This window comes from Kockovaella imperatae, assembly GCF_002102565.1.
Source record: "Kockovaella imperatae strain NRRL Y-17943 chromosome Unknown BD324scaffold_6, whole genome shotgun sequence".
Taxonomy (NCBI): domain Eukaryota; kingdom Fungi; phylum Basidiomycota; class Tremellomycetes; order Tremellales; family Cuniculitremaceae; genus Kockovaella; species Kockovaella imperatae.
Genome location: NW_019028946.1, coordinates 900,144 through 921,110, shown reverse-complemented (window position 1 = coordinate 921,110; position 20,967 = coordinate 900,144). Strand labels below are relative to the sequence as shown.

The window sequence follows — 20,967 nt, the reverse complement described above, 5'->3', positions numbered from 1 at the left end:
TGCGGAATCAAATCCCAAAAAAAAAAAAGAGTTTGCCAGACTTCTCGAGAATAATCCATCCTCAACGTGTTTTTTCAACGAAAAGGATTCGAGCTGTTCCAACTGTCCAGTGATTAGCTATCTAAGACTTTTGCCAGTGGATTGAATCGCAAAGCCCGTTTGAGATAGCATCTGAACTATCCTCGCCAGTCTCGAGACCTCAACAAAAGCTCATTTCACCATGGCCGTGAGTGCTGCGTCGCCCTTTGTTCACGGTACGGTATGCTAACTCGAACCTCTCAGAGTGTCGTCGGTATCGATCTTGGTAACCTCAGTTCCAAGATTGGTGTTGCTCGAAGAAAGGGTATCGACATCATCACTAATGAAGTGTCAAATCGAGCAACTCCGTGAGTATATCGAGCTCCTGCCCGACTTGCATTGACCTCTCTCTAGCTCCCTCATCTCCTTCACTCCTCGTCAACGGTTTATTGGAGAGGCTGCCAAGACCGCAGAGACCTCCAACTTCAAGAACACTGTCGGATCGTTGAAGCGAATGTTGGGAAGGAGTCTATCTGACCCAGAAGTCGCAGAATTTGAGAAGAAGCACATCAATGCGGAATTAGTGGATGTGAATGGCACCGCTGGAGTCAAGGTATGCTGGCTAGAGCTATCATGCGGACCCTTTATTGACGCCCTGTATCAGGTCAACTACCTTGGAGAGCCTGCTACCTTCTCTTATACTCAGCTTGTCGCCGCCTACCTTGGCAAGCTCCGCGATATCGCTGGTAACGAGCTCAAGCAAACCATCTCAGATGTCGTCATTGCCATTCCGGGTTGGTACACCGATGTCCAACGTCGAGCTATGCTCGATGCGGCACAGATGGCCGGACTCAACCCTCTACGTTTGATCAACGACACTACTGCTATCGCCCTTGGATACGGTATCACCAAGGAGCTCCCTGAGAGCCCTGAAAACGCTCGTCACGTTTGCTTTGTCGACGTTGGTCACTCCAACTTCTCCGTGGCCGTTGTCGCCTTCTCTCAAGGTCAATTGACCGTCAAGTCGACTGCATACGACAGAAATTTTGGTGGACGGGACTTTGACTACGCCCTCTTACAACATTTCGCTACAGAGTTCAGTGCAAAGTACAAGGTCGATGTCATGTCTTCACCGAAAGCTGTCTTCCGATTGGCTACTGGCTGTGAACGACTGAAGAAGATCTTGTCCGCCAACGCCGAGGCCCCCATCAATGTCGAGTCCTTGATGAACGACATTGACGCAAGCTCATCCTTGACCCGTGAACAATTCGAAAAGCTCACTGAGCACCTCCTCACTCGAGTCGTCGACCCCGTCAAGGAGGCCATCGCCGCTGCCGGACTTACTGCCGACCAGATTGACGCTATCGAGCTTGTTGGAGGCTCAACCCGTATTCCCGCTGTCAAGGAGGCTTTGGCTTCCTGCTTCCCTGGAAAATCCCTCAGTTTCACTCTGAACCAGGAGGAAGCCGTCGCTCGAGGTGCCACTTTGGCGTGTGCCTCCCTTTCACCCGTTTTCCGAGTCAGAGAATTCGCCATCCACGACATCACTCCTTACCCTATCAAGGTCTCGTGGGAGAAGGAGGCCGGCAACCCCGACGAGGACACTGAACTCGTTGTCTTCCCCAAATCCAACCCTATCCCGTCTACCAAGATCCTCACATTCTACCGACAGGGACCTTTCGAACTCGAGGCTGCTTATGATGCATCGGCCAAGTTGCCCGGTGCTATCAACCCCTGGATCGGAAAATATACCGTCAAGAACGTCACCAAGCCTGCCAATGGAGACCTGGCATGTGTCAAGGTCAAGGCTCGACTCAACTTGCACGGTATCATGAACTTTGAGGGCGCTTATATGGTCGAGGAGGTCGAGAGGGAGGAGGTTACCACCGTCGGCGAGGGAGAGGACAAGAAGGAGGAGAAGAAGATGGTCAAGAAGTTGCAGAGGACCGGAGACTGCTCTGTTATCGGGCAGTACACCAGCCTGTCCAAGTCTGCCGTCGATGACGCCACTGAGCAAGAGGGCAAGATGCACGCCGAGGACAAGCTGGTCTTGGAGACTGAGGTGAGCCGTAGTACTAATGCGCAGAAGTGCGATGCTGATGCATCGCCAGGAACGCAAAAATGCTCTCGAGGAATACGTCTACGACATGCGAGGCAAGCTGGAGGACCGATACGCCATCTACGTTCAGGAGAAGGAGAAATCTGCCCTGCTTGAAGGCTGTCAGGAGGCCGAGGACTGGCTGTACACTGAGGAGGGAGAGGATGCGACCAAGTCTGCCTACGTCGCCAAGTTGGACAAACTCAAGGCTATCAGTGATCCGGTCGTCTCACGGTGGAAGGAGAATGAGGCGAGACCCAAGGCCGCCGCCGAATTGAGGGAAGCCACCAACATGTACCTCTCTTTGGCACAGAACGACTCCGAGCAGTACTCTCATATCCCCGAGGAGGACAAAAACAAGGTGGTAAGTTGCCTTTCATATCAATCCGTGTCAAACCCGCTGACATTATGGATAGATTGAGAAGTGCGCTACCAACTCTCAGTGGCTCGATGACAAGCTTGCTCGTCAAGCTGAACGACCCAAGAACACCGATCCCGTCATCACCTCTGCTGAGATCTTGAAACGGGCCGAAGAGGTCAGGTATACCGGAGCAAGCATAATGAACCGACCCAAGCCTCGACCCAAGACTACCGAGTCTACCCCTGCGAGCGGTCAACAGACTCCTAAAGAGGACCCATCGAAGAAGAAGGCTGAGGACGACAAGATGGACGTTGAGGCTGAGGATGGACCTCAGATTCAAGAGATGGATGTGGATTAGAAGAACTCTCTGTACATGTGTAGCTCGGACTCGGTCAGCATTATGAGCGGTGCAAGCATGCGATCGTTGATACAACACTTAAAAGGATGACTCTTACTAAAATGTGCCACATTGAGAGAAAATGCCGATTAGCCGGGGTCAGTGAGGAGGTCCACTTGCGCGCGTTGTGATGGTCCATTCGCGGAGACTTTGGACGAGGCTCACTCCTTTCATCGTAGTCTGCTTATACAACGCCTTCACAAATTCCTGCGCATCACGGTCAAAGATCCGACAGAACCAGGAGACTGCCAGCGAAGAGCTGATATCGCTCTAGCGTAATCGGGCTCGCAACAATTCTAGAACCCGACCTGTCACGTCTCCCTCTTTCCATCATGGCGGACGATTCGGTCTACCCTATCCATTTGCTCATGGATGAGCTCAAGTCAGAGGATGTGATGCTTAGATTGACGTCGATTCGTCGCCTATCAACCATCGCACTTGCTTTAGGTCCCCAACGCACGAGGGAAGAATTGATTCCTTTCCTGCAAGTGAGTCAACACCTCATGCCATGATTTGTTAGCTTGGGTTGAGGAATGGCATCATGAAGTAGAATGGCATTGGGGGAAAGGAGGATCTAGACGTGCTTGGATGTTGCTGTGGATTTCCTCCATCATTCGTGCCCCCGCTGATGCCACTTTTCCGCAGGACCAACTGGATGACGAAGACGAAGTGCTTCTGGTGCTTGCAGAGGAGCTGGGTGGATTTGCAGAGTACGTCGGAGGCAAAGAATGGGCATGGACAGTATTGGGACCATTAGAAAATCTCGCTGCGGTAGAGGAGACCCTCGTCCGGGACAAGGTGGGTGATCCGCAGGCTCTGCTACTTCAAGAATCGCACTGACAGGAACCACTCAGGCTGCTGAGAGTATCTCCAAGATCACCGTTCAGATCTCGCCTCAAGCTCTCGACCAACACTTCCTGCCCTTGCTTAAGCGCCTGTCAGGCGGCGACTGGTTCACTTCCCGGACGTCAGCATGTGCCCTCTACGCCGCGCCGTATCCAAAAGCACCGACCGAGATGCAGGCGGAGATGAGGCGCATGTTCCAGCAATTAGGGTCTGACGACACACCAATGGTCAGACGGGCAGTTGCCAAGGCTCTTGGAGTGAGTTATACATTCACAACCAAATAGAAAATAGCTGGAGGCTGATATGTCCCGCTCTCAGCCGTTGGCCAAAGCTGTCGCTTCTGTTCCCGGTCAAAAATCACTTCTCATCTCTGATCTCCTTCCCCTGTACCGCAAACTCGCGTCTGACGATCAAGACTCTGTTCGACTCCTCACCATTCCCGATCTCATTGCGTTCGCCCAAAACCTGTCTCCAGAAGAAGTCAAAGAGTACTTGCTAGATGTCATGCGAGCTTCCGTGTCGGATAAGAGCTGGAGAGTGAGGTACATGGTCGCCAATGAGTTTGTTGGACTGGCCGAGGCTGTCGGAGAGAATATTGTGCGAGACGAGCTTGTCAGAGCCTTTGTGGGTCTGTTGAAAGACAACGAGGCGGAAGTGAGAACTGCCGGTGCAGGCCAGATTCCTGGTACGTGGAGGATTCTTGGTTTTGTTTCGCTCGCTGATGCCGGTTTCATAGGGTTTGCTAAATTGGTTGACCGTGATACAATCCTGTCTAGACTGTTGCCTTGCGTCAAGGATCTGTCCACCGACTCTAGTCAACATGTCAGAGCGGCGCTGGCCATGCAGATCTCCGGCCTTGCACCGTTACTTGGCAAGGATCTGACAATCGAACACCTGCTCCCGCTCTTCCTTCAACTGCTCAAGGATGATTTCAGCGAGGTCAGGCTTAACCTCATTAGCAAGCTGGAGATGGTGAACAACGGTGCGTAGATTGCGCTCTGTGTCCGTGGAAGCTGACAGGCAATCTCAGTCATTGGCATTGAGCGCCTATCGCAGGCTTTACTGCCGGCGATCATTGAGCTCGCTGAAGACAAACAATGGCGTGTCCGACAGGCAATTATTGAATACATTCCTCTGCTGGCCACTCAACTCGGTGTTCAGTTCTTTGACGATAAACTTGGGGCACTCTGCATGTCCTGGCTTGGAGACACTGTATTCTCGATCCGGGAAGCGGCCACCATCAACCTCAAAAAGCTCACCGATGTATTCGGCGTTGAATGGGCTAGAGCAACCATCATTCCAAAGGTCTTGGAGATGGGAGACCACCCTAACTACCTCTACCGCATGACCACCATTTTTGCCATTACCGTGAGTCTTGACACGTTTCTGCGATTGCATAGTCTGACGCAGCCGCAGACCATGGCATCCTCCCTTAACGTCCAAATCATCCGGGACACTGTTTTAGATGCCGCCCTCTCCCTCTCCGAAGATCCTATCCCAAATATTCGATTCAACGTCGCAAAGTGTCTGGAGACTCTCGCAGGAGTCTTGAGTACATCGCCCGACGGCCAGGAGTTGATACAGAGGCGCATTATTCCCGCAGTCAGCAAGCTGCAAAATGACACCGATGCCGATGTCAGGTGAGCACAGATAAGCTGCAGTGGCAAGACGAAGCTGATGGTGTCTTAGGTATTTCTCAAACAAGGCGATGGAACGGACAGTCGGTGATGGAGCGGAGGAGCCAATGGGTGAGTCATTCGTAACTTGGTTAAGACAGCTAATAGTCCTCAGTGCTCTCATAGAGTCGAGGTGGAATAGCTTTGACAGTATGCGCTGCATGGAGCGGGATTGTGGCGATAGGCGACTCTTCCCTGGTCCACAGTGTTCAAGGTCAGCGGCTCGGTAGACGAGTGGAGATACTCGATGCTGCTGGAGGACTATAGTTTTGACATGATGTATATGACTGTGCAAGAGACAAGCAACGAGCATTCAGATCGAGGTGAAAAATGCATGCGATGACTCTATTCTACGTGACGGAAGGAGTACGTGCTGTTGGAAGTAGACTCCGAGGAGAGCAGGTCGCTCTACTCAGACTCGGAGCTTGTTGATGAGCCCAAAGCTCCTGGAGGTCGTTCGATCGTTAAGGTGAGATATGTGCTACTGTGCCCTCCTCTGTTCGTCACGTACTCGTCCATGAGCTCCGAGCGATCTGAATTTTTCATCGGATTGACAGTCACTGCGCCTTGCTCAGCATCTGACCGGATAGTCAAGGTACAACTGTGCCCATAGGTCAATTTGTATGCAGCTTCGTTCATTGCCTCTTGACCCTGATCGGATTCAAAGGCGGTGCGGTTGCCGTCTTCGATGAGATGGAGGTACTCGTCAGTCTCCCGGTCAGAAAGAGCGTCAACCTCGTCGTCCAAGCGTAGCGCCATAGCGAAAGGGTGTGATATGCCTGTCTCGACCTCCTTACTGCCAAATGACCTCAGAGTAAGCGAGGTATCCTTGTCTGCACTTTGGGCGGTCTCCTTGGACTAAATCCTTGAGGTGATCAACCTCACCTGCGTAGAACATCTCGGGAAGCTCGCCCCTTAGGTAATGCTTCGAGAACCCTTTGGGAAGTCCAGTCCCAGTTGTTGTGGACACTGCCCCATGTTCGAACGAGTTCTGCGATCGCTTGCCCTGAGATTTGCTTTGGTTTTCGGCAAATAGCTGTACAATCCTCGATTGCGGAGTCCACACGCTTGACATGTTTGGGTGATGCTGATGTTCGTAGCTTCCGAGAAAGTGTGAACGCGGATGTATATGCAGATCATCAAGAGGACTGAGGAGCCATCTTGTATGTGCTGCTATCCCATCGCCTTCTTTCCGCGGACCTACTTCAAATGGGGCTGCCACGCCACAGAGAGGCCTAGTTTCGAAAGCCTGACACAAGCTTGATATCCTTTCAGCTGAGTCAGTCTGCCGAGATGAGTCAGTCTGCCGCGATGAGCCGCGCAGTAGGCCTGAAGGGAAGGGTGTGCCGGTGCTTACACGCTGGTAGCGCGCGTCCGAGAACTTCCCCCGATTCGTGGGAACAGCTCGTGCGGCTGGGCTCGGTCCAAGTTTGTCGATATGACATTCGATGCCTGCAAACTCAATGTCAATCTCGCCCTGTAATCTGGTTCCAGAGTGCTTTCGTGACTTAGCATCGCTCTGAATGCCATCACGTTGATCTGTTCGCCATATAATACTGCGTCTCGCGAAGATCAATCGACGGACAAAATCGGAACGGAGACCGGCAAATCTTATCAGATCCGGTTTCACGGGCCTAATCGGGATGGCAAAAGCCTTGTTTCAAGACCTCGTCTGGAGACCAATGATCCATTCATCCCATACACTCGGACTGGCATAGAGACGACGGAACAGCCACCTGGAGGTATGAACAGGCTGCCTGGTCGATGGTTCCTCGACTCTTTGTTCAAGCGTGCCTTCTACGAACACCGAGCATCAGCTACATTCCTGAATTCCCCCACTTTTCATCTCATCAACCCTAGGTCTTGCGAGACAAAATCCGACTCAATACGCCAGCGTCTGACGGCCGAAGAGATCAGAGGCCTGAATGACGAGACCATTCTCGCTGCATTCACGAAAGGGTTTTTCGCTGGTTTCGCATTCTATCCTGAGGAGATCTTGCTGCGGCTTGGAATGTATAGACTCATCCTAGGGAGTGAGAACGGTGAGGCCGTCGAGGGTCGATGAAAGGGTCCGGACAAATGACGCTCGATGCCAGATGTCAGAGATCCTAGTGGAAGTCGACAAGTGTGGAGGGCCAACGAAATTTCCAGCTCACATCTCGATCCCCTAGAGTCGCTTTACTTTGGAACATTCAGGATCTCGGACCTGAAGTTATCGAAAGCGGTCATGCCCAGTACCAGCCATGTGGACTTCACATTCGGATCTGAACGAACAACTTTCGCTGGCTGTCATCGCTTCATGGTGACGCGTCTGCCCTCGACATCGAGTCCCGATACTCCGCTTATCGAGATTAGCCTGGAAGCATTCCGCTGCAACCCAAATGGATCACTAAGTGTTTTGGATGGTGCCTTATCTTGGGTACACACCCTTTACGCCCGACTGTTGTTCGCCGATGGTGTGCAGTCCATTGTTCGGAAAGCAAGGTACTCTTGAAGTGGATCTTCTCAGCTGGGCAGGCGAGACCACTTGCCAGTTTGAAAGTAGGACACGGGAGCTGTCATCAGCAGAGCGTTTCCGTTTCGGAAGCTGCCTCAAAGGGGATCTCGTGACCAACATGTATGCACACCGTACAGCGATGTCGGCTGCGGGACAAGACTCTTCTCCAAGTTGTCTGTCATGTTAGATCGAGGCGCCTCTTCTCTCATCATGTCTCACTCTATCTGGGAGGCAAGGCCGGGGCGACAACGAAACCCTTCCCGCGGCCCTCTCTGTGTAAATCCTAAACGACTCAGACAAAGTATCTCCTGGGAACAGTGTTTCATCCCTGCTCTTGACGCACTGGGGCTAGAATTATCGTCGAAAGTCCATATGAGGAGGACATGGATGGAGACCAGCACACAGGACTGTGCTGTCATGCTACTGCACATCCAGTCGGAGACTGTGAGCAACAGGACGAGATTTAGGGATTTATGAAAGATTCATTCATGCGTCTGGGCTGAAATAGCGCGTACGGGATGTTGAGTCGACTCGTCGTCTCGCAGCCCGGCAGACTGCGAGACCAATCGTCTCCCAAACTCACACACGACGAGTAATCGCCAAGAAAGAGGAGCAGGGCCACGGAGACCTGTTCTTGATGGAGGCCAGTAGCTGGTTTGCCTCCTCTGTCGGAATGAGTTCAGCACCAAGAGTCGCTCCGTTTGTGTATGGCTCGCCATAAATGGTGACATGCCAATTCTCGCCCCTGCTTACTAAGCCATCGAAGACACGCTGCATAAGGGTCTTGCCAGATTCGTTGGTGTGAGTGCAACTCGTATTCGTCATCACCTCTGGGAATTCGTCCATCTCCATGCCTTGCAAAACCTGATCCGTGATGCTTACGGCCGTATCAGCGGACGTATCCATCCCCTCGATCACGCAGAGATACTTGGTCTCCTGACATCCGTCACTCTGCCCAAAAGTAGATAAGGCTAGACGCTTGGAACGTCGCAGCGAGTCTTCAAAGAGTTCGACAGTCTGTGAGGCGGGTCTAGAGATCGTTGTTCGTCCAAAGCTAAGATCGAATCGAGCTTGAACGGTGTCCATGACGTTTAATGAGTAGACCTCTTTCGTAAGGAGGGTAAGAACGGGACACCCGATGCTTTCGTGAAGATCTTTTACTGTTCAAGAGCGTTTCACTAATGCGCAGGCGATCGACAAAATGAAGACGAGTATAAGGTGATGCCTTGAGATCCGACTCAGAGGATGTTATCTAAATGTTGATCATTGCGAGCAGAAGCCCTCCGCTGTCCCATGACACGCGATCGACTTGGCTAGGCTGTCGCCCTCCCGGCCATCAGTGTCGGGGCCGGAGCCGGAGCGAAGAATCCTTGTCCATCCTTTGTTCTGAACTGCCGTGTGTATCCATCGCGGACGAAAACTGGGCGGAGGGATATAAGCCCTCTCTCAGAAAGTCGTGGATCTTATTTGCAAGAGAAGAAAGCGACCGGGAAGACCGAGATGTTGGTAGTTCAAGCTCAACAAGAGACAGGGAGTCATTGTGGCGGGAATTCGAAATTTCCGCCACAGACTGTGCACAAAAATCGTAGGGTTCCGTTGCATGAGGCAGTTATGACTCCACAGTAGATGGCCTGACCGCGTGATGAAAGCCATAGTGCTTCATTTGGCTATTAGTCACACGATGATAGCGGGTCCAGACCGCGATGAATGAGTCTTGCATCACCACACACTCCATCAGCATGAAGTGCTGACCATGAAAGCTGTGCCCTCCTTTGAGGCAAGTGGAGCAGAAGTAGGTAAGCGAGCGATGAGTGTGTGAAGCCTTCTCCGGTATAGAAATGAGTTCTCATTCTCTCATACAAAGGTCATTCGAGCGAATCCATCTATCAAACTCAAGTCTCACTGGCTCCTTGACAAATGTTCTCGTTTCACCCACTATCTCTTTCTGCCCTTTCAGTTCTGTCCGTCATATCAGGCATGCCCGCGCTGCTGATGAGGGATGATGTCCATTTTACCAGCGAGTGGCCTGAAGCCTTTTGCGTAGAGCAAGGCTATACATTCCAATGGACCGGTGGTTCTGGTCACTACAACCTACTGGCGACGTTGAGATTCGACGGACAATTCTCACCTCACGTCAGCCCTTCTTCATGTCACGGAGCTGACCTAGGCAGCCCGCGTTCTTTCTTTTCAACACCACAGCCGACAATTACCATTTCCAAGTGCCACCTGAAGACCCTGGCAAACCCAACTCCACATAGTGAGGCATGTGCTTGATAGAAGGCAGGCGACTGACGGGATACAGTGCATTCATGATACAAGACGTTGATGGTGGTCCTTCGGATCTGTCCCCTACCATCCCCGTCAAGAGCACCTGCTGAAGTGGCGTGAGATTGCTTTAAATGCAGGCTAGGAGAGAGGGAGAAGGTCGCCTAATAATAATGACAATAAATAGCCCTCGAACGTTCCAAAATATGTTTCGAGGTGGGATCATTTAATTTTATGAAGTGAACAGGAGGACCAGACCGTCGGCCATCGGTCGAGCGGAAGTGACTTGCTTTATGGAGAACACTCAGCGTATATCGGTGGTGTCTACAATTACCTGACTATAGGGCCTCTTCCACGTAGTCCCTTTCGTCCTCTTCAGACTGATCCAGAGTCGAACGCAACCCCCTTTGGCCTCAGATCCAACACCCCTTTTTGGCGCGAGAACGAGAATCCTTGACCGAGGTTGACAAGCAGTCTTCGTTGCACCCTAATACCTTATCTTCACTTAGCTCAACATGTCGGATTCAATGAATTCGACACCTCCCGGCGCAGTGGACGACAAGTTCGCGCCTCTGAAAAGGAATCACGCCTGCTTACAATGCAAGAAGCGGAAGGTGAAGTGCGACGCTGTGAGTGCAGTTCTTGGATTGGACGCCTTTCCGGCATGCTGAGTTTGAGACAGATTCATCCAACTTGTTCGCCATGTATGAGGTCTTATCATCACGCCGCACGTGCAGCTCAGCGGAACAAGAGTGAACTTCCGGTGCTGGTCTGCACGTATGCCGAGGTCGATTCGAACCCTGGATCTGAAGATGAAATGCCGATCTTAATCCGAAGTGGCGAGGAGAAGAGAAAGAAGCGGTCGCGAGATGCCAACCCAGCTCAAACGAGGCATCGAGATGACGATATTGGTATGGAGACGGAGCGAGAAGCTTTGATGGCTAGAATAGGTGGGTTTGTGTTTTCATTCCAACCGTAAGCCAGCTGATTAGGCCTTGTCAGCGGAACTAGAGCACCGACTTAACGGATTGACTCCAACGGACTCCATCCCCTCAAGACCTTCCAGCTCTGGTCCACGTAAACCAACCACCCCAAGTCGAGCTTTCGACGAAACTACTGCCTGGCTACAAGGTGCCCTTACCTCCAACCCGAAAGGCCAAAACCCTCCGGTCCATGTCAGCCAACCGATAGCTAGCCAGGCTACAATTCCAGCCTCCATCGCGCCTAATCTCGACGCCTTCGACTTTGGCTCGTACTTTTTGGTGCCGATGCATTGGCCTCCCGGTCTGCCATCGCCTTTCTTGCTGGAACACTTGATTGAAACATTCTTCAACAGTGTGCCTCATTTTGGTCGGATCTTGCATAGGGCATCATTGCTCGCGCGTGTCAGATTGCCTCCGACATCTCCCGATTTCCCTCACGCTTCACTCCTCCATTCTATCTGTGCGACAGCGGCCACGCATACTGCTTGGGTCAACAACGTCCCGGCAGAGGCTATGGAGGAAATGCTTTTGAAAAATCAATTCCTCAAGACGAGTCTCGAGATTTCAGAAGATTTTGCCTTGATGCAAGGAGACCTTGCGGAGAAGAGTATGAAACAAGCTGCTTCATTGTGCATGATGGGCCCGGGAAATACGATGCTAGAGATCGCCCAAGCTAGTGTGAGTCCGATACTTCTGCAATTTTCACTCGAATTTGACATTCAATCAGACGATCCTCGCCGAAGTGTATTACAACAAGAGCTTGCCAATGCAGGGCTGGATCATTTCAGCTTTTGGGCCCAGATTGCTGCACGCTTTGGAGTTGATGAACAAAAATCGAGCCAATTCAGTCAAGGAACCGCTGTTGACCGAGCCGAGGGATACCTTTGACCGAGAGCAACGAATAGCGACAGTTTGGGCGACTTTTATCGTGGATGCCGGTTTCGCCCTGAATAGCTTCTGGGCCGGTAGTATCGACTTTGCGGAACTCTTGACACCGTTCCCTGCCAGTACAATACATTTCCACTCCAAGGTCAGTATATAGCCTTGCAAATATTCGTCTTGTACTAATATTGATCTCAACAGGACGACAGCATCCCACCAAATCCGCAGACCGCTTTCACTCCGGACATGCTGACACAGTACGTAAAAGCCGTTTGAGATGAAATCCAAGCTGACTTGTCCCAGTCATCCCGTCCAGGACCCTTTCGCGCTCGCTTGCAAAGGTCAGTGCAGATCTGTCTTTCGGATTTACTTGGCTGACATAGAGCTCTAGCGTCGACACTGACCTGGCGCTCTGCAAAATGGATCCGTACATGGACCCAGCGTGACCAAGTGCCCGGAGATACGCTCAATGGTCTGGCCAGGCCTGACTTTATGGAACTGATAAAGGACATCACAGGATTCCAGTGAGTTGTCCTCTTGATGGCCGCGGGGTAAGCCAACCATCCATCTCAGAGCCAGCATTCCCGTGTCAATGAAGAATCTCTTCAAGATCCTGGACCAGTCATCCGGACAGTCGTTTGACGCAGACATCTTGGTGAGTGGGAAAAACCATGTCGTCATCAGGGCCCTGACCCGACACACAGATGATCCATATCATGCCAAATCTGTCCTTGGCTCTCATTTATGAGGCTATGTTGGACTGGGACAACCCGAACCCTTACTGCGTTCAGCAGATACAAAAGGCGTTTGAGGGCATCATCGGAGTCCTCTACCTGATTCCAACGAATCTGGATGTCAGTCTCGTACTGACGTCGCTCCTGGCATTGTGAGCAGGCTTCAAATGTGACATACCGCCCCGCTGACATGCACAGCTCCATCTACACGACTGGGCGGATTCTCTCCAATTTTATCCAACACGCCATTGGAGCGGAACAGTTCACGGTCGCTATGCGTTATCGAGCGGATCTGCAAACCTGTCAGAACGGTGAGATTTATGCATCACCGGGACACTGGCAAGGCTGATATTTTTCCCTCCTTTAGTTTTGAGTCGTTATGGACAAAAGTGTGTTTTCATTTGCCTTGGAACTCCAGCCCGCTGACGTTGCCCTAGACACGCCCTCGGCCTCATGATGTCAAAATTCCTTGAAGCCTATATATCTGTCCCCGCTCGTAATCTACGCGCAAGTAACCAGTGTATATCCCAGTCCGAGTTCCAAGCGTGGGCTGAAGGTGAAATTGCGATGAAGAACGCCGGGCATCGTGATTCCCAGTCATCCGGTCCCTCCACAGGTTCGACTGGCCAGGTGCCACGGACTTCAGCGATTGACTCGTCAGCACCAGGTAGTACGAGCAGCGGTATCACTCCACCAGTCATTCAGACTGTGACACCCGAGTCCTCAGGTATCAGCCTGATTGGTGACCCCAGCGGCAAGACTATCGATCAGAGGTATCCCCTAGGCGATCAACAAGTAGTCAATTTTCTTGGAGTCTCGGACGAGTACCAACCAATACCGAACCAACTCGACAGCGCTGCTAAGAACCCTTTGGAAGGTGTCAAGTCTACACACGGCCCTGCGATCGTTGACAATCAGTCATTCAACTTTTCCTTTCCGTCCATAGATCCGAACACATTCGACCCTTTTAGTGGCGCGGACAAGGTGAATCAAGCGTTTGGAATGTTGCCTGTGGGGGAGCAATTGGTCAGGGGAGAACAGAGTGAGAGTAGTCAGCGTTGGAGGAATTCTGGTAATTAGGACCCGGTTGTAGATCGTTGTATATTAACTCGTCGGAGATGGTTTTAGATGTAGTCTTGCTTAGTAAAGAATGTTAAATGTCCATTCATACAGTAGTTGTTATCACTACAGGATGGAGACGGGCATTCCAAGTCACTGGGAGGACTCTTGATTATAAGTCAGATTGTCCAGATCTCGCAAAAATTGCTCGAGCTCTGCGTAATCTTGGTTAGGCAAGGGCTGTACGCTATTTGCCAATTGAGTTGGATCCCAGTCGGACGGCCACGACGGCAAGGGACCGCTAGGGGTCCCACCGGTAAGGTTGAGAGGGACCGACGAGTCGAGATAGGCATTGAAGAAGGATTGTTGTGGTGTAGAGGCTGGTTGGGACTGTAAGGGTGGAGTGGGGTCGACAAGCATACTTGATGAATTCGGTTCGGACGAGGAATGGCGACTTGTAGAATTGCTAGAGGTAGGCTGGATGGTCTGAGGTCCAAACGAAGGCTGTGACGCTTGAGGTGTATGCTCATTCGAAGACACACTCGCGTTGGAAAGTGAATGCGGGATCGGGGTGGCATTGAACGAGAACTCATGATGACCCCACATTGACGGGGTAGATGGACCGGTTCCATATCTCGAAGGGTCGCTAGGCGCGTTCGAGCTGAAGTAATGCATCGATTGGCCAGGAAGTCGACCAGTCATATCCGTATAGTACGGATGATTGTTTGGCGACCCGCCAGGAAGTGTCGGCAAGAAAGGCGTCTCGGTGGACCTGAATGTCGAAGAATTGTTTAGGAAACCAGCGAGATGAGACGAATTGGGGTCGAATGTTGAAGAAGTGTTGAGGGTAAAATCATGGTCAACAAGAGGGCTTGAGCGATTAGTATGGCTGTGTGACGCATCACTCGTTGTAGATCCTGATCCAGGGTTCTCTTGGGACGCAATGCCACTCAACGTGTTGGGTGGCACAGTTTCCGCTGACGGGGCACTGGGAGTCTCCTGGACAGCAACGGAGCCTTGTTGTCCCTGTATATAACCATTTCCCCAATTATCGGGAGGAGTGGGTTGGCCAAAGACACCTGAGATCGCAGACCACGGAAAGGGATCCGCTCCGGTTCGAATCCCGGCGCCAGTGCCAGGACGAGACACCGGACTTTCAGACGAGCTCCCTTCTATCGAGTCGCCACGTCTAAATCCATCGCTGGCATTCGACGGAGATTTCCGCATTCGAGCTTTCCGCATGGCCAGTGATTTCGCTTGAAGATGATCAGGTGCCAGACAACGTGCAAGGTCGACCGGGGCCGCGCTCTGTATGTCCAAACCCTCGGTCGCAAGTGCAACCAATCGCGGAATAGAACTGGAGGAGGAGGTCAGAAGGGGATACGAGTTGCCGCTTAGCTAACTCACTCAGGTGGCCAGTACACCATGGCCAGATCCATAACCCTGCTGTCTTCGAGTTTCTCCTCCCCCAGCTCCAGAACGATCCGCTCGTCATTCGGATGAGAAGTCTTGCTCCAAGCTTCGAGAACCTCTTCAGATGGAGTCATACGTTCCATCGAGACCATGACTGCTTCGAGGACATCATGCACATCTGCCCATGCCCATCCCTAGAGAGCATCGTCAGCATCGCCTGGAAGTGAATCACTCTTGTGTACTGACAAGCTGGTACATAGCCTCCACGCAAGTTCCAACTTCTTCCTTTTTGGCACGCCAAGTCCAGCCGAATCCTCCGAGCTATCGGATTAAGCTGGCACCCCACGACGGAAGGATGGAGCTCACCGTATTGGTCGGATAACCTTGTTCGTTGCAAGGCACTTCCGCCATGAACAGGATGGTGGCGATCAGGACCCGAAGGAACGTGCTTGCAGCTATTTACCAGATCAGCGCATGACTCGCAGATAAGACTATAGCGAACCTACTCTGCATAAGGCCAGTCGGAAGCATCACCTGAGAGAGGAGATCAGGTCCATTCTGGAGCACATGACATACCTTGAACATTGCGGCCTGCGATCTACAGCTCTGCAGCATGATATCGATGCTCTGCATGTGTAATTCCTGCAGCTTGGCGATCTTCTGCTTTTCAGGGTCCCCATCACCATCATCATTGACGACATAGCTGGACTTCATGTCTCGTCTGAAGTCCAACTGCGTTCGGATATGTTGATGTAGCAGGAGCAAGAGGAAAGGCCCTGACAATCGGATGCTTGTGATCTGGTTCATTGGTGAGAATCCAGCCATGAAGCCTTCGCAGCTTGCGAGCTTTTCCGCCCCCTCCACCACAACCGCTCGACGGAGATCTTTGATCTCGCCCCACAACTTTCGAATAAGCTTGCAGAAATGATCGACATCGACCGTACCCGGCCGGCGATTAGGGATCGAAACATCCAGAGCAATCTCTCGAGCCATCTTTGTCAATCGGTAGTAACAGCGTAAGAAGTGCTGCACGTGTCAGCCTCACAAGGAACAGTTACTGGTATACTGACAGCTAGAATCTTAAAGGTCGAGTTGGGCAACTTCTTATCCACAGCATTCAGCCATCGGCCAGCGGACTCGATGTCTGACTCAGGCCTGGCAAAAATTCAGCCTCAAACTGTCCTTGTTGTACCCACATCTTTGGCGCTTGAGCGGAACCCGATGCCCAGAGACTGTCCATAACCATCGAACTCCAGAACAGACGTCTGAAATAAAGGTCAGCCTAATCGACCTCATGGTCTTCACCTCTGTTTCATCTTCAGCTGGGTCACTGTAACAGGCAGCTCCTCGGTATCGACCTCAATATCACCGTCCGCGTCCCACATGAGGTTGAGGACCGACATCTGCTCTACAAGTGCACTATGTGTCAGAGTCGCTGCATGCTGTCAGCACATTGCACTACATCTGCTTAAGCACTCACATATCATGTACTGCTCCTCCGCTCTCGCCGTCTGGTCCGTCATTGTACCCAAGAGGTTAAAAAGTGAGAGAGCTTGAGCGCCAGTGACTGACGGTCTGAAGAAAAGACCATTCGCTTCTATGATGCGTTTAGCGCGATCGGCGAGGGCGTTACAAGCCGGGATCCTCGCTCTGCCCCAATGAGCCCTGGCGGCGGTACCGGGAACTGTCGTTCCGTCTGCTTTGAAGACTTTAGGGGCTGTCTTCGCCTTGGCACCGGTGAGTCCTAGGATGATGGGATGATCGGAGTATCTGGCTCCCCAAGCTTCGACGACGGCACAAAGCGCTTCGAGAGCCGGGCTCATACGGTCTGACTGTTGACCTGCTCGGAGCCATTCGACGTAGAAGGATTCAGGGCTGACAGTCTGAAAGGAGAGTAAGTGAACAGTATGCGGGATCAAGACTCACTGGAAAGGCCAGATGCACGACCTGGAAGTACATTGATACGAGATGTCTGCTGAGCTCGAATCCCAATGTGCGTTCCGCCAATCGCTCTTGTACCCGCTCTCTCTTACCCCAAGAAACGATTACCTGGTCATCTGACCACAGATGCCATGGGTCGTGCTGTCCGTTGATAGACATTATCTGGCCCTCCTCCGTTAAGCGTCGCTTTCGCGTATCAGTAGCGAGCGAAGAGGAGAGATCGGTAACGCCGGACCGAGTGGCTGTAGATTGAATGATGATTCCGTTGTTGATGTCTGGGGATGGCATCCAAGGTGTCCGGGTTCGAACGACGCGGCCGACGATCGAAGTCGCGAACAGTGGTTTTCCATTGACCCAGTTCGTGGCCGGGTCTGTATCGATTTGGACAAATTCCGTATCCTTCCCATGAGCAGAACCGAAATCGTGTGCTGCACTTCTCCGGCCCTTTGGCAACGGAGGAGCTTTTGCAGTGACACTTGCATAGTCTTCGCTCATGGCCCTCCATATCCGATAGGCATTGATTTCGTCTTTGATATTTTCACCCTCCTGCAATGACGGGTCCAGTGTGGCTACCAAGGTTCTCACTCTCGACGGTCCAGCTCCATTTGGATCCGGTAGCGCATCGAGCTCCTCTTCCTCCTTTCCGAAGAGTTCTCTCGCCTGAGCGATCCTCTTCCCTCCCTTCTTTGGTTTGGTAGGATTCCTGATCGACTCGCTCGTACAGGTCAATCCTTTATTCTTGCAGTTCGTACAAGAGACATCGGGATGTCTTCGAACCATCTCCTGCAACAACGGGACAGGATTGCTCTCGTCATCGTCGTCATCCAGAGTGGACGAAGGGACCAGCAGGTTGGAGAGATCGCATTTGACTCGTCGAAGCTTGCACGAATCACATGCGACATTCTGGCCTGAAAAGATGGAGATCAGTGGTTATCAGTGTTGAACACAGGGGTCATGTTGTGAACTCACGCCGCTTGCGCCTAGGCTCGCCTTCCATCGCAGAGGATCCGACCAGTCGAAGACGAATCTAGAGCACCAATCCGAATTGATGCGTCAGTGATATAAGAGTGCGAGTGATGAATACAACCTCTGAGCGACTATCGAGGTAGAATGGATATAGTAAAATCGCCATCCCTCTCAATGCCGGAGGAACCGGTGCAAAAGACACGGAGATAATTGTCACCGAAGAAGAAGGTCCCACTTTTGAGTGATTAATTATTTTTATTATCATCACGTTCAAACTCGGTGCATGCTCTGTCTCTCTCTCTCTCTCGTGGCTTGGGGTACTCACCCAAGTGGTTGGGCCAAATGACTGATGACCAACTACTCTTGAGAAGAGCTCTCTCATTCGCGCGCTATCTCCTACACGGACTCGTGCAGATCCAGGCCCTCTCGAACCGCCCGTCGGCCCATTTTTCCCGTTACTTTCGAGCAATCGGGTGCCACCACACCCACCGGCCCACCGGCGTCCGGATTCTCACGCCTTCCCAAAAATTTAATAATAACAACAACAGCAGCCAACCTACCATACCGGATCATGATATACGGATATACCTTGGAAATCCCAATGATCATGCACTCCTGAATGCATGCGAACAGGCAATAGGCTCTTGCTATCGCTTAAACTTCAAGGGATCAGTCTTGCGTGATCCACCTCGGTTTCCGCCCCTGCCCCGTCCACCTCTTCCTCCACCGTTACCTCTCCCGCGTTTGTTGAAATGAATATGATCACCATCTCGAACATCACCTCCAACGACGGGTCGTGGGATGCCGGATATTTTTGGTTGAAGGTATGCAGGGACATGTTTGAGATGCGGCTGAGATCTTGCGGGATGCAATGGGGCATCGTGTCGAAGGTATGCCAGATCAAGCGGGTTGGCAGCAAAGTGGGCCTGTGGGAGGGATTAGTACAGGCCTGACCACTAGTCGCCGCACTCACCTTGAGCTTCTCATTATTGAGCAATTCTCGTTTGACTTCCTCGCGCCGGGCCTCTGCCACTCGTTTGCCCGTCACAGCCCTCAGACCATCCTCCATCCTGTACCTGAACCCTTCAATCTCACTTTTTTTCCCTGACCAATCCCAATCTTTCATTTCGCTCCCATGCTCCTTCTTCATCCTAGCTTGTATACGCTCCCAAACCTGTTCATCGTCTTTCGCACTTGGCAACGAGACGTTTTTATCTTTTCCCCACTTGTCTCGAGGGACGATGAACGACAGCGCCAATCCGGAGTGTCCGGCTCTGGCTGTCCGGCCGACACGGTGCATGTAAGATGTGGAGGAAGTCGGGAGATCGAAATTGATGACCGAAGAGGCGGATGTAAAGTCGATGCCGCGAGCCATTGACGACGCGGGGTCCTGGCGCCGGCGCTTGCCCAGACGCTTGGAAGAAGGGCGCGATTGTGTACTACTTTCTGCAGGGGCCTCCTCCTTGACATCCTCTGCGGCTATCTCGGTTTCCTGAGCACCCTGCTCTGTTTCGTCCTCTACCTCTGCGTTCTCCACAGGCTCGGGATCGGTTCCAGTGCCCTCATCCGTGGCCACAACGACGTCGTACACCCCACGGTTGAACTCTTCAACGACATGATATCGAGAAGCCAAGGGGAGTTCTGAATTCACGACACACGCTTTGACTCCGAATTGTTCCAGGAATAGCTTGACACGATACCCACGGTCCACATCGTTGACAAAGACGATGGATCGTCCGCGTATCAACTTGAGCTTGAGAAGAACGTATATGAGCAGGAACTTGTCCCTTTCAGATGTGTGCGTGAAATATTGCGTGAGAAGGTCGGATGACGTGGGTTCGCTGAGTGTCAAGATTGCCTGTGAGTGTGTCAGAGAGGAAGCCACGAATCTACTCACGGGGTTTCGCAAAATCAACCCTTTCAGAACATCCATCTCTTCGCCCAACGTTGCACTCATGAGACAGGCCTGCATTCCCAGCTTTGGGACCCACTTATTGGTCGGATCCATAATTCTGACGAGATCGTCTTTGTGGCCGTATGACAACAGGAGGTCCGCCTCGTCGATGGCGAGGAAAACAAGGGATTGAAGTGAGACGGAAGAGGAATGCAACAGTTGGATCAGTCGGGACGGCGTGCAGATGACGATGTCGGGATTGTCATTGAGCAAGACGCTATATCATCAGAGATGGTCTCCAGAGGGCCTCCACTCACCGTTGCACTGAAGCTGAAGGAGATGTAGCGTTGCAGATTCCCACCAGGCCTTCACAGTAGACTGTCAACTTTTTCAGAAATGAAGTCACTTGTATGCCGAGCTCTTTCGTGGGGACCATGATGATAGCTCGGGTAGATTGCCAGCCAGGTTCAGATGGGTTCATAGTCTGTGGAAAGGGTCAAATTGGGCATGACTGACCTCGGAGACCACGACAGAATCACTCACGCTCTTGATTGAGAGCACCTTTTGGACCGCTGGGACGGCGTATGCGGCTGTCTTGCCTGAGCCTGTCTTTGCTTTTGCCAAGACATCCTTGCCTTCAAGGAGCAAAGGTATAGCTTTGGCTTGGACAAGTGTTGGGTGGGTGAAGGATAGATCGGCCAATGCTCGAAGAATACGAGCGTCAAGGGAGGAGAAGGAGGAATGGGTGAATGTGATGTCGGAGCTTAAGAAAAGGTAAATCACAGCAAAGAAGTATACCGATGACCTGAGATGACTTACTCTAACATGGACTCTGGCAGCTGGTCTGGCATCTTGAGATAGATGCCTGCAGCTCGAGGAAAGCACTGATTGACTACAGGAAGACCGGTTCATTGCAATCCTCGCCCAAAAATTCTGA

The 20,967-nt window shown here is 51.9% G+C and overlaps 7 protein-coding genes across 7 annotated transcripts; 3 read left to right on the top strand and 4 right to left on the bottom strand.

The window, feature by feature from the left end:
• The first annotated feature begins 66 nt into the window (after positions 1 to 66).
• Positions 67 to 2,911, top strand: BD324DRAFT_625987 (heat shock protein 70 family). The gene is made up of 6 exons (XM_022015860.1): positions 67 to 226; positions 283 to 386; positions 433 to 631; positions 683 to 2,080; positions 2,130 to 2,480; positions 2,533 to 2,911. The coding sequence occupies exons 1-6, from the start codon at positions 221 to 223 to the stop codon at positions 2,833 to 2,835; spliced, it is 2,361 nt and encodes a 786-aa protein (XP_021871432.1). The 5' UTR covers positions 67 to 220; the 3' UTR covers positions 2,836 to 2,911.
• A 111-nt stretch (positions 2,912 to 3,022) lies between these two features.
• Positions 3,023 to 5,737, top strand: BD324DRAFT_625986 (armadillo-type protein). Its single transcript, XM_022015859.1, has 9 exons — positions 3,023 to 3,362; positions 3,520 to 3,672; positions 3,729 to 3,977; positions 4,039 to 4,405; positions 4,457 to 4,702; positions 4,751 to 5,088; positions 5,137 to 5,360; positions 5,410 to 5,468; positions 5,512 to 5,737. The coding sequence occupies exons 1-9, from the start codon at positions 3,207 to 3,209 to the stop codon at positions 5,520 to 5,522; spliced, it is 1,803 nt and encodes a 600-aa protein (XP_021871431.1). The 5' UTR covers positions 3,023 to 3,206; the 3' UTR covers positions 5,523 to 5,737.
• An 11-nt stretch (positions 5,738 to 5,748) lies between these two features.
• On the bottom strand, positions 5,749 to 7,036 carry BD324DRAFT_447112 (hypothetical protein). Its single transcript, XM_022012803.1, has 4 exons — positions 6,779 to 7,036; positions 6,601 to 6,664; positions 6,282 to 6,496; positions 5,749 to 6,192 (listed from the first exon to the last, which is right to left on the bottom strand). Exons 1-4 carry the CDS (start codon positions 6,924 to 6,926, stop codon positions 6,032 to 6,034), a joined length of 588 nt encoding a protein of 195 aa, XP_021871430.1. The 5' UTR covers positions 6,927 to 7,036; the 3' UTR covers positions 5,749 to 6,031.
• Positions 7,037 to 8,472: 1,436 nt separating this feature from the next.
• On the bottom strand, positions 8,473 to 8,979 carry BD324DRAFT_650987 (hypothetical protein; the record flags this gene model as incomplete). The annotated part of the gene is made up of 1 exon (XM_022018244.1): positions 8,473 to 8,979. One exon carries the CDS (start codon positions 8,977 to 8,979, stop codon positions 8,473 to 8,475), a length of 507 nt encoding a protein of 168 aa, XP_021871429.1.
• A 1,446-nt stretch (positions 8,980 to 10,425) lies between these two features.
• Positions 10,426 to 13,498, top strand: BD324DRAFT_446614 (hypothetical protein). The gene is made up of 13 exons (XM_022012802.1): positions 10,426 to 10,787; positions 10,841 to 11,108; positions 11,161 to 11,819; positions 11,869 to 12,171; positions 12,225 to 12,280; positions 12,327 to 12,364; positions 12,415 to 12,547; positions 12,597 to 12,678; positions 12,728 to 12,909; positions 12,956 to 13,068; positions 13,125 to 13,146; positions 13,195 to 13,277; positions 13,331 to 13,498. Coding segments are annotated over exons 1-13 (2,055 nt in total). The 5' UTR covers positions 10,426 to 10,673; the 3' UTR covers positions 13,333 to 13,498.
• A 411-nt stretch (positions 13,499 to 13,909) lies between these two features.
• On the bottom strand, positions 13,910 to 18,347 carry BD324DRAFT_625966 (hypothetical protein). Its single transcript, XM_022015858.1, has 12 exons — positions 18,140 to 18,347; positions 17,156 to 18,078; positions 16,710 to 17,112; positions 16,535 to 16,664; positions 16,426 to 16,494; positions 16,300 to 16,384; positions 15,806 to 16,255; positions 15,736 to 15,763; positions 15,596 to 15,684; positions 15,476 to 15,550; positions 15,224 to 15,423; positions 13,910 to 15,173 (listed from the first exon to the last, which is right to left on the bottom strand). Exons 1-12 carry the CDS (start codon positions 18,165 to 18,167, stop codon positions 13,970 to 13,972), a joined length of 3,684 nt encoding a protein of 1,227 aa, XP_021871427.1. The 5' UTR covers positions 18,168 to 18,347; the 3' UTR covers positions 13,910 to 13,969.
• Positions 18,348 to 18,421: 74 nt separating this feature from the next.
• BD324DRAFT_681282 (P-loop containing nucleoside triphosphate hydrolase protein) lies at positions 18,422 to 20,945 on the bottom strand. Its single transcript, XM_022019113.1, has 6 exons — positions 20,850 to 20,945; positions 20,574 to 20,793; positions 20,348 to 20,514; positions 20,034 to 20,307; positions 19,110 to 19,994; positions 18,422 to 19,062 (listed from the first exon to the last, which is right to left on the bottom strand). Exons 1-6 carry the CDS (start codon positions 20,879 to 20,881, stop codon positions 18,784 to 18,786), a joined length of 1,857 nt encoding a protein of 618 aa, XP_021871426.1. The 5' UTR covers positions 20,882 to 20,945; the 3' UTR covers positions 18,422 to 18,783.
• Between the last annotated feature and the right edge of the window lie 22 nt (positions 20,946 to 20,967).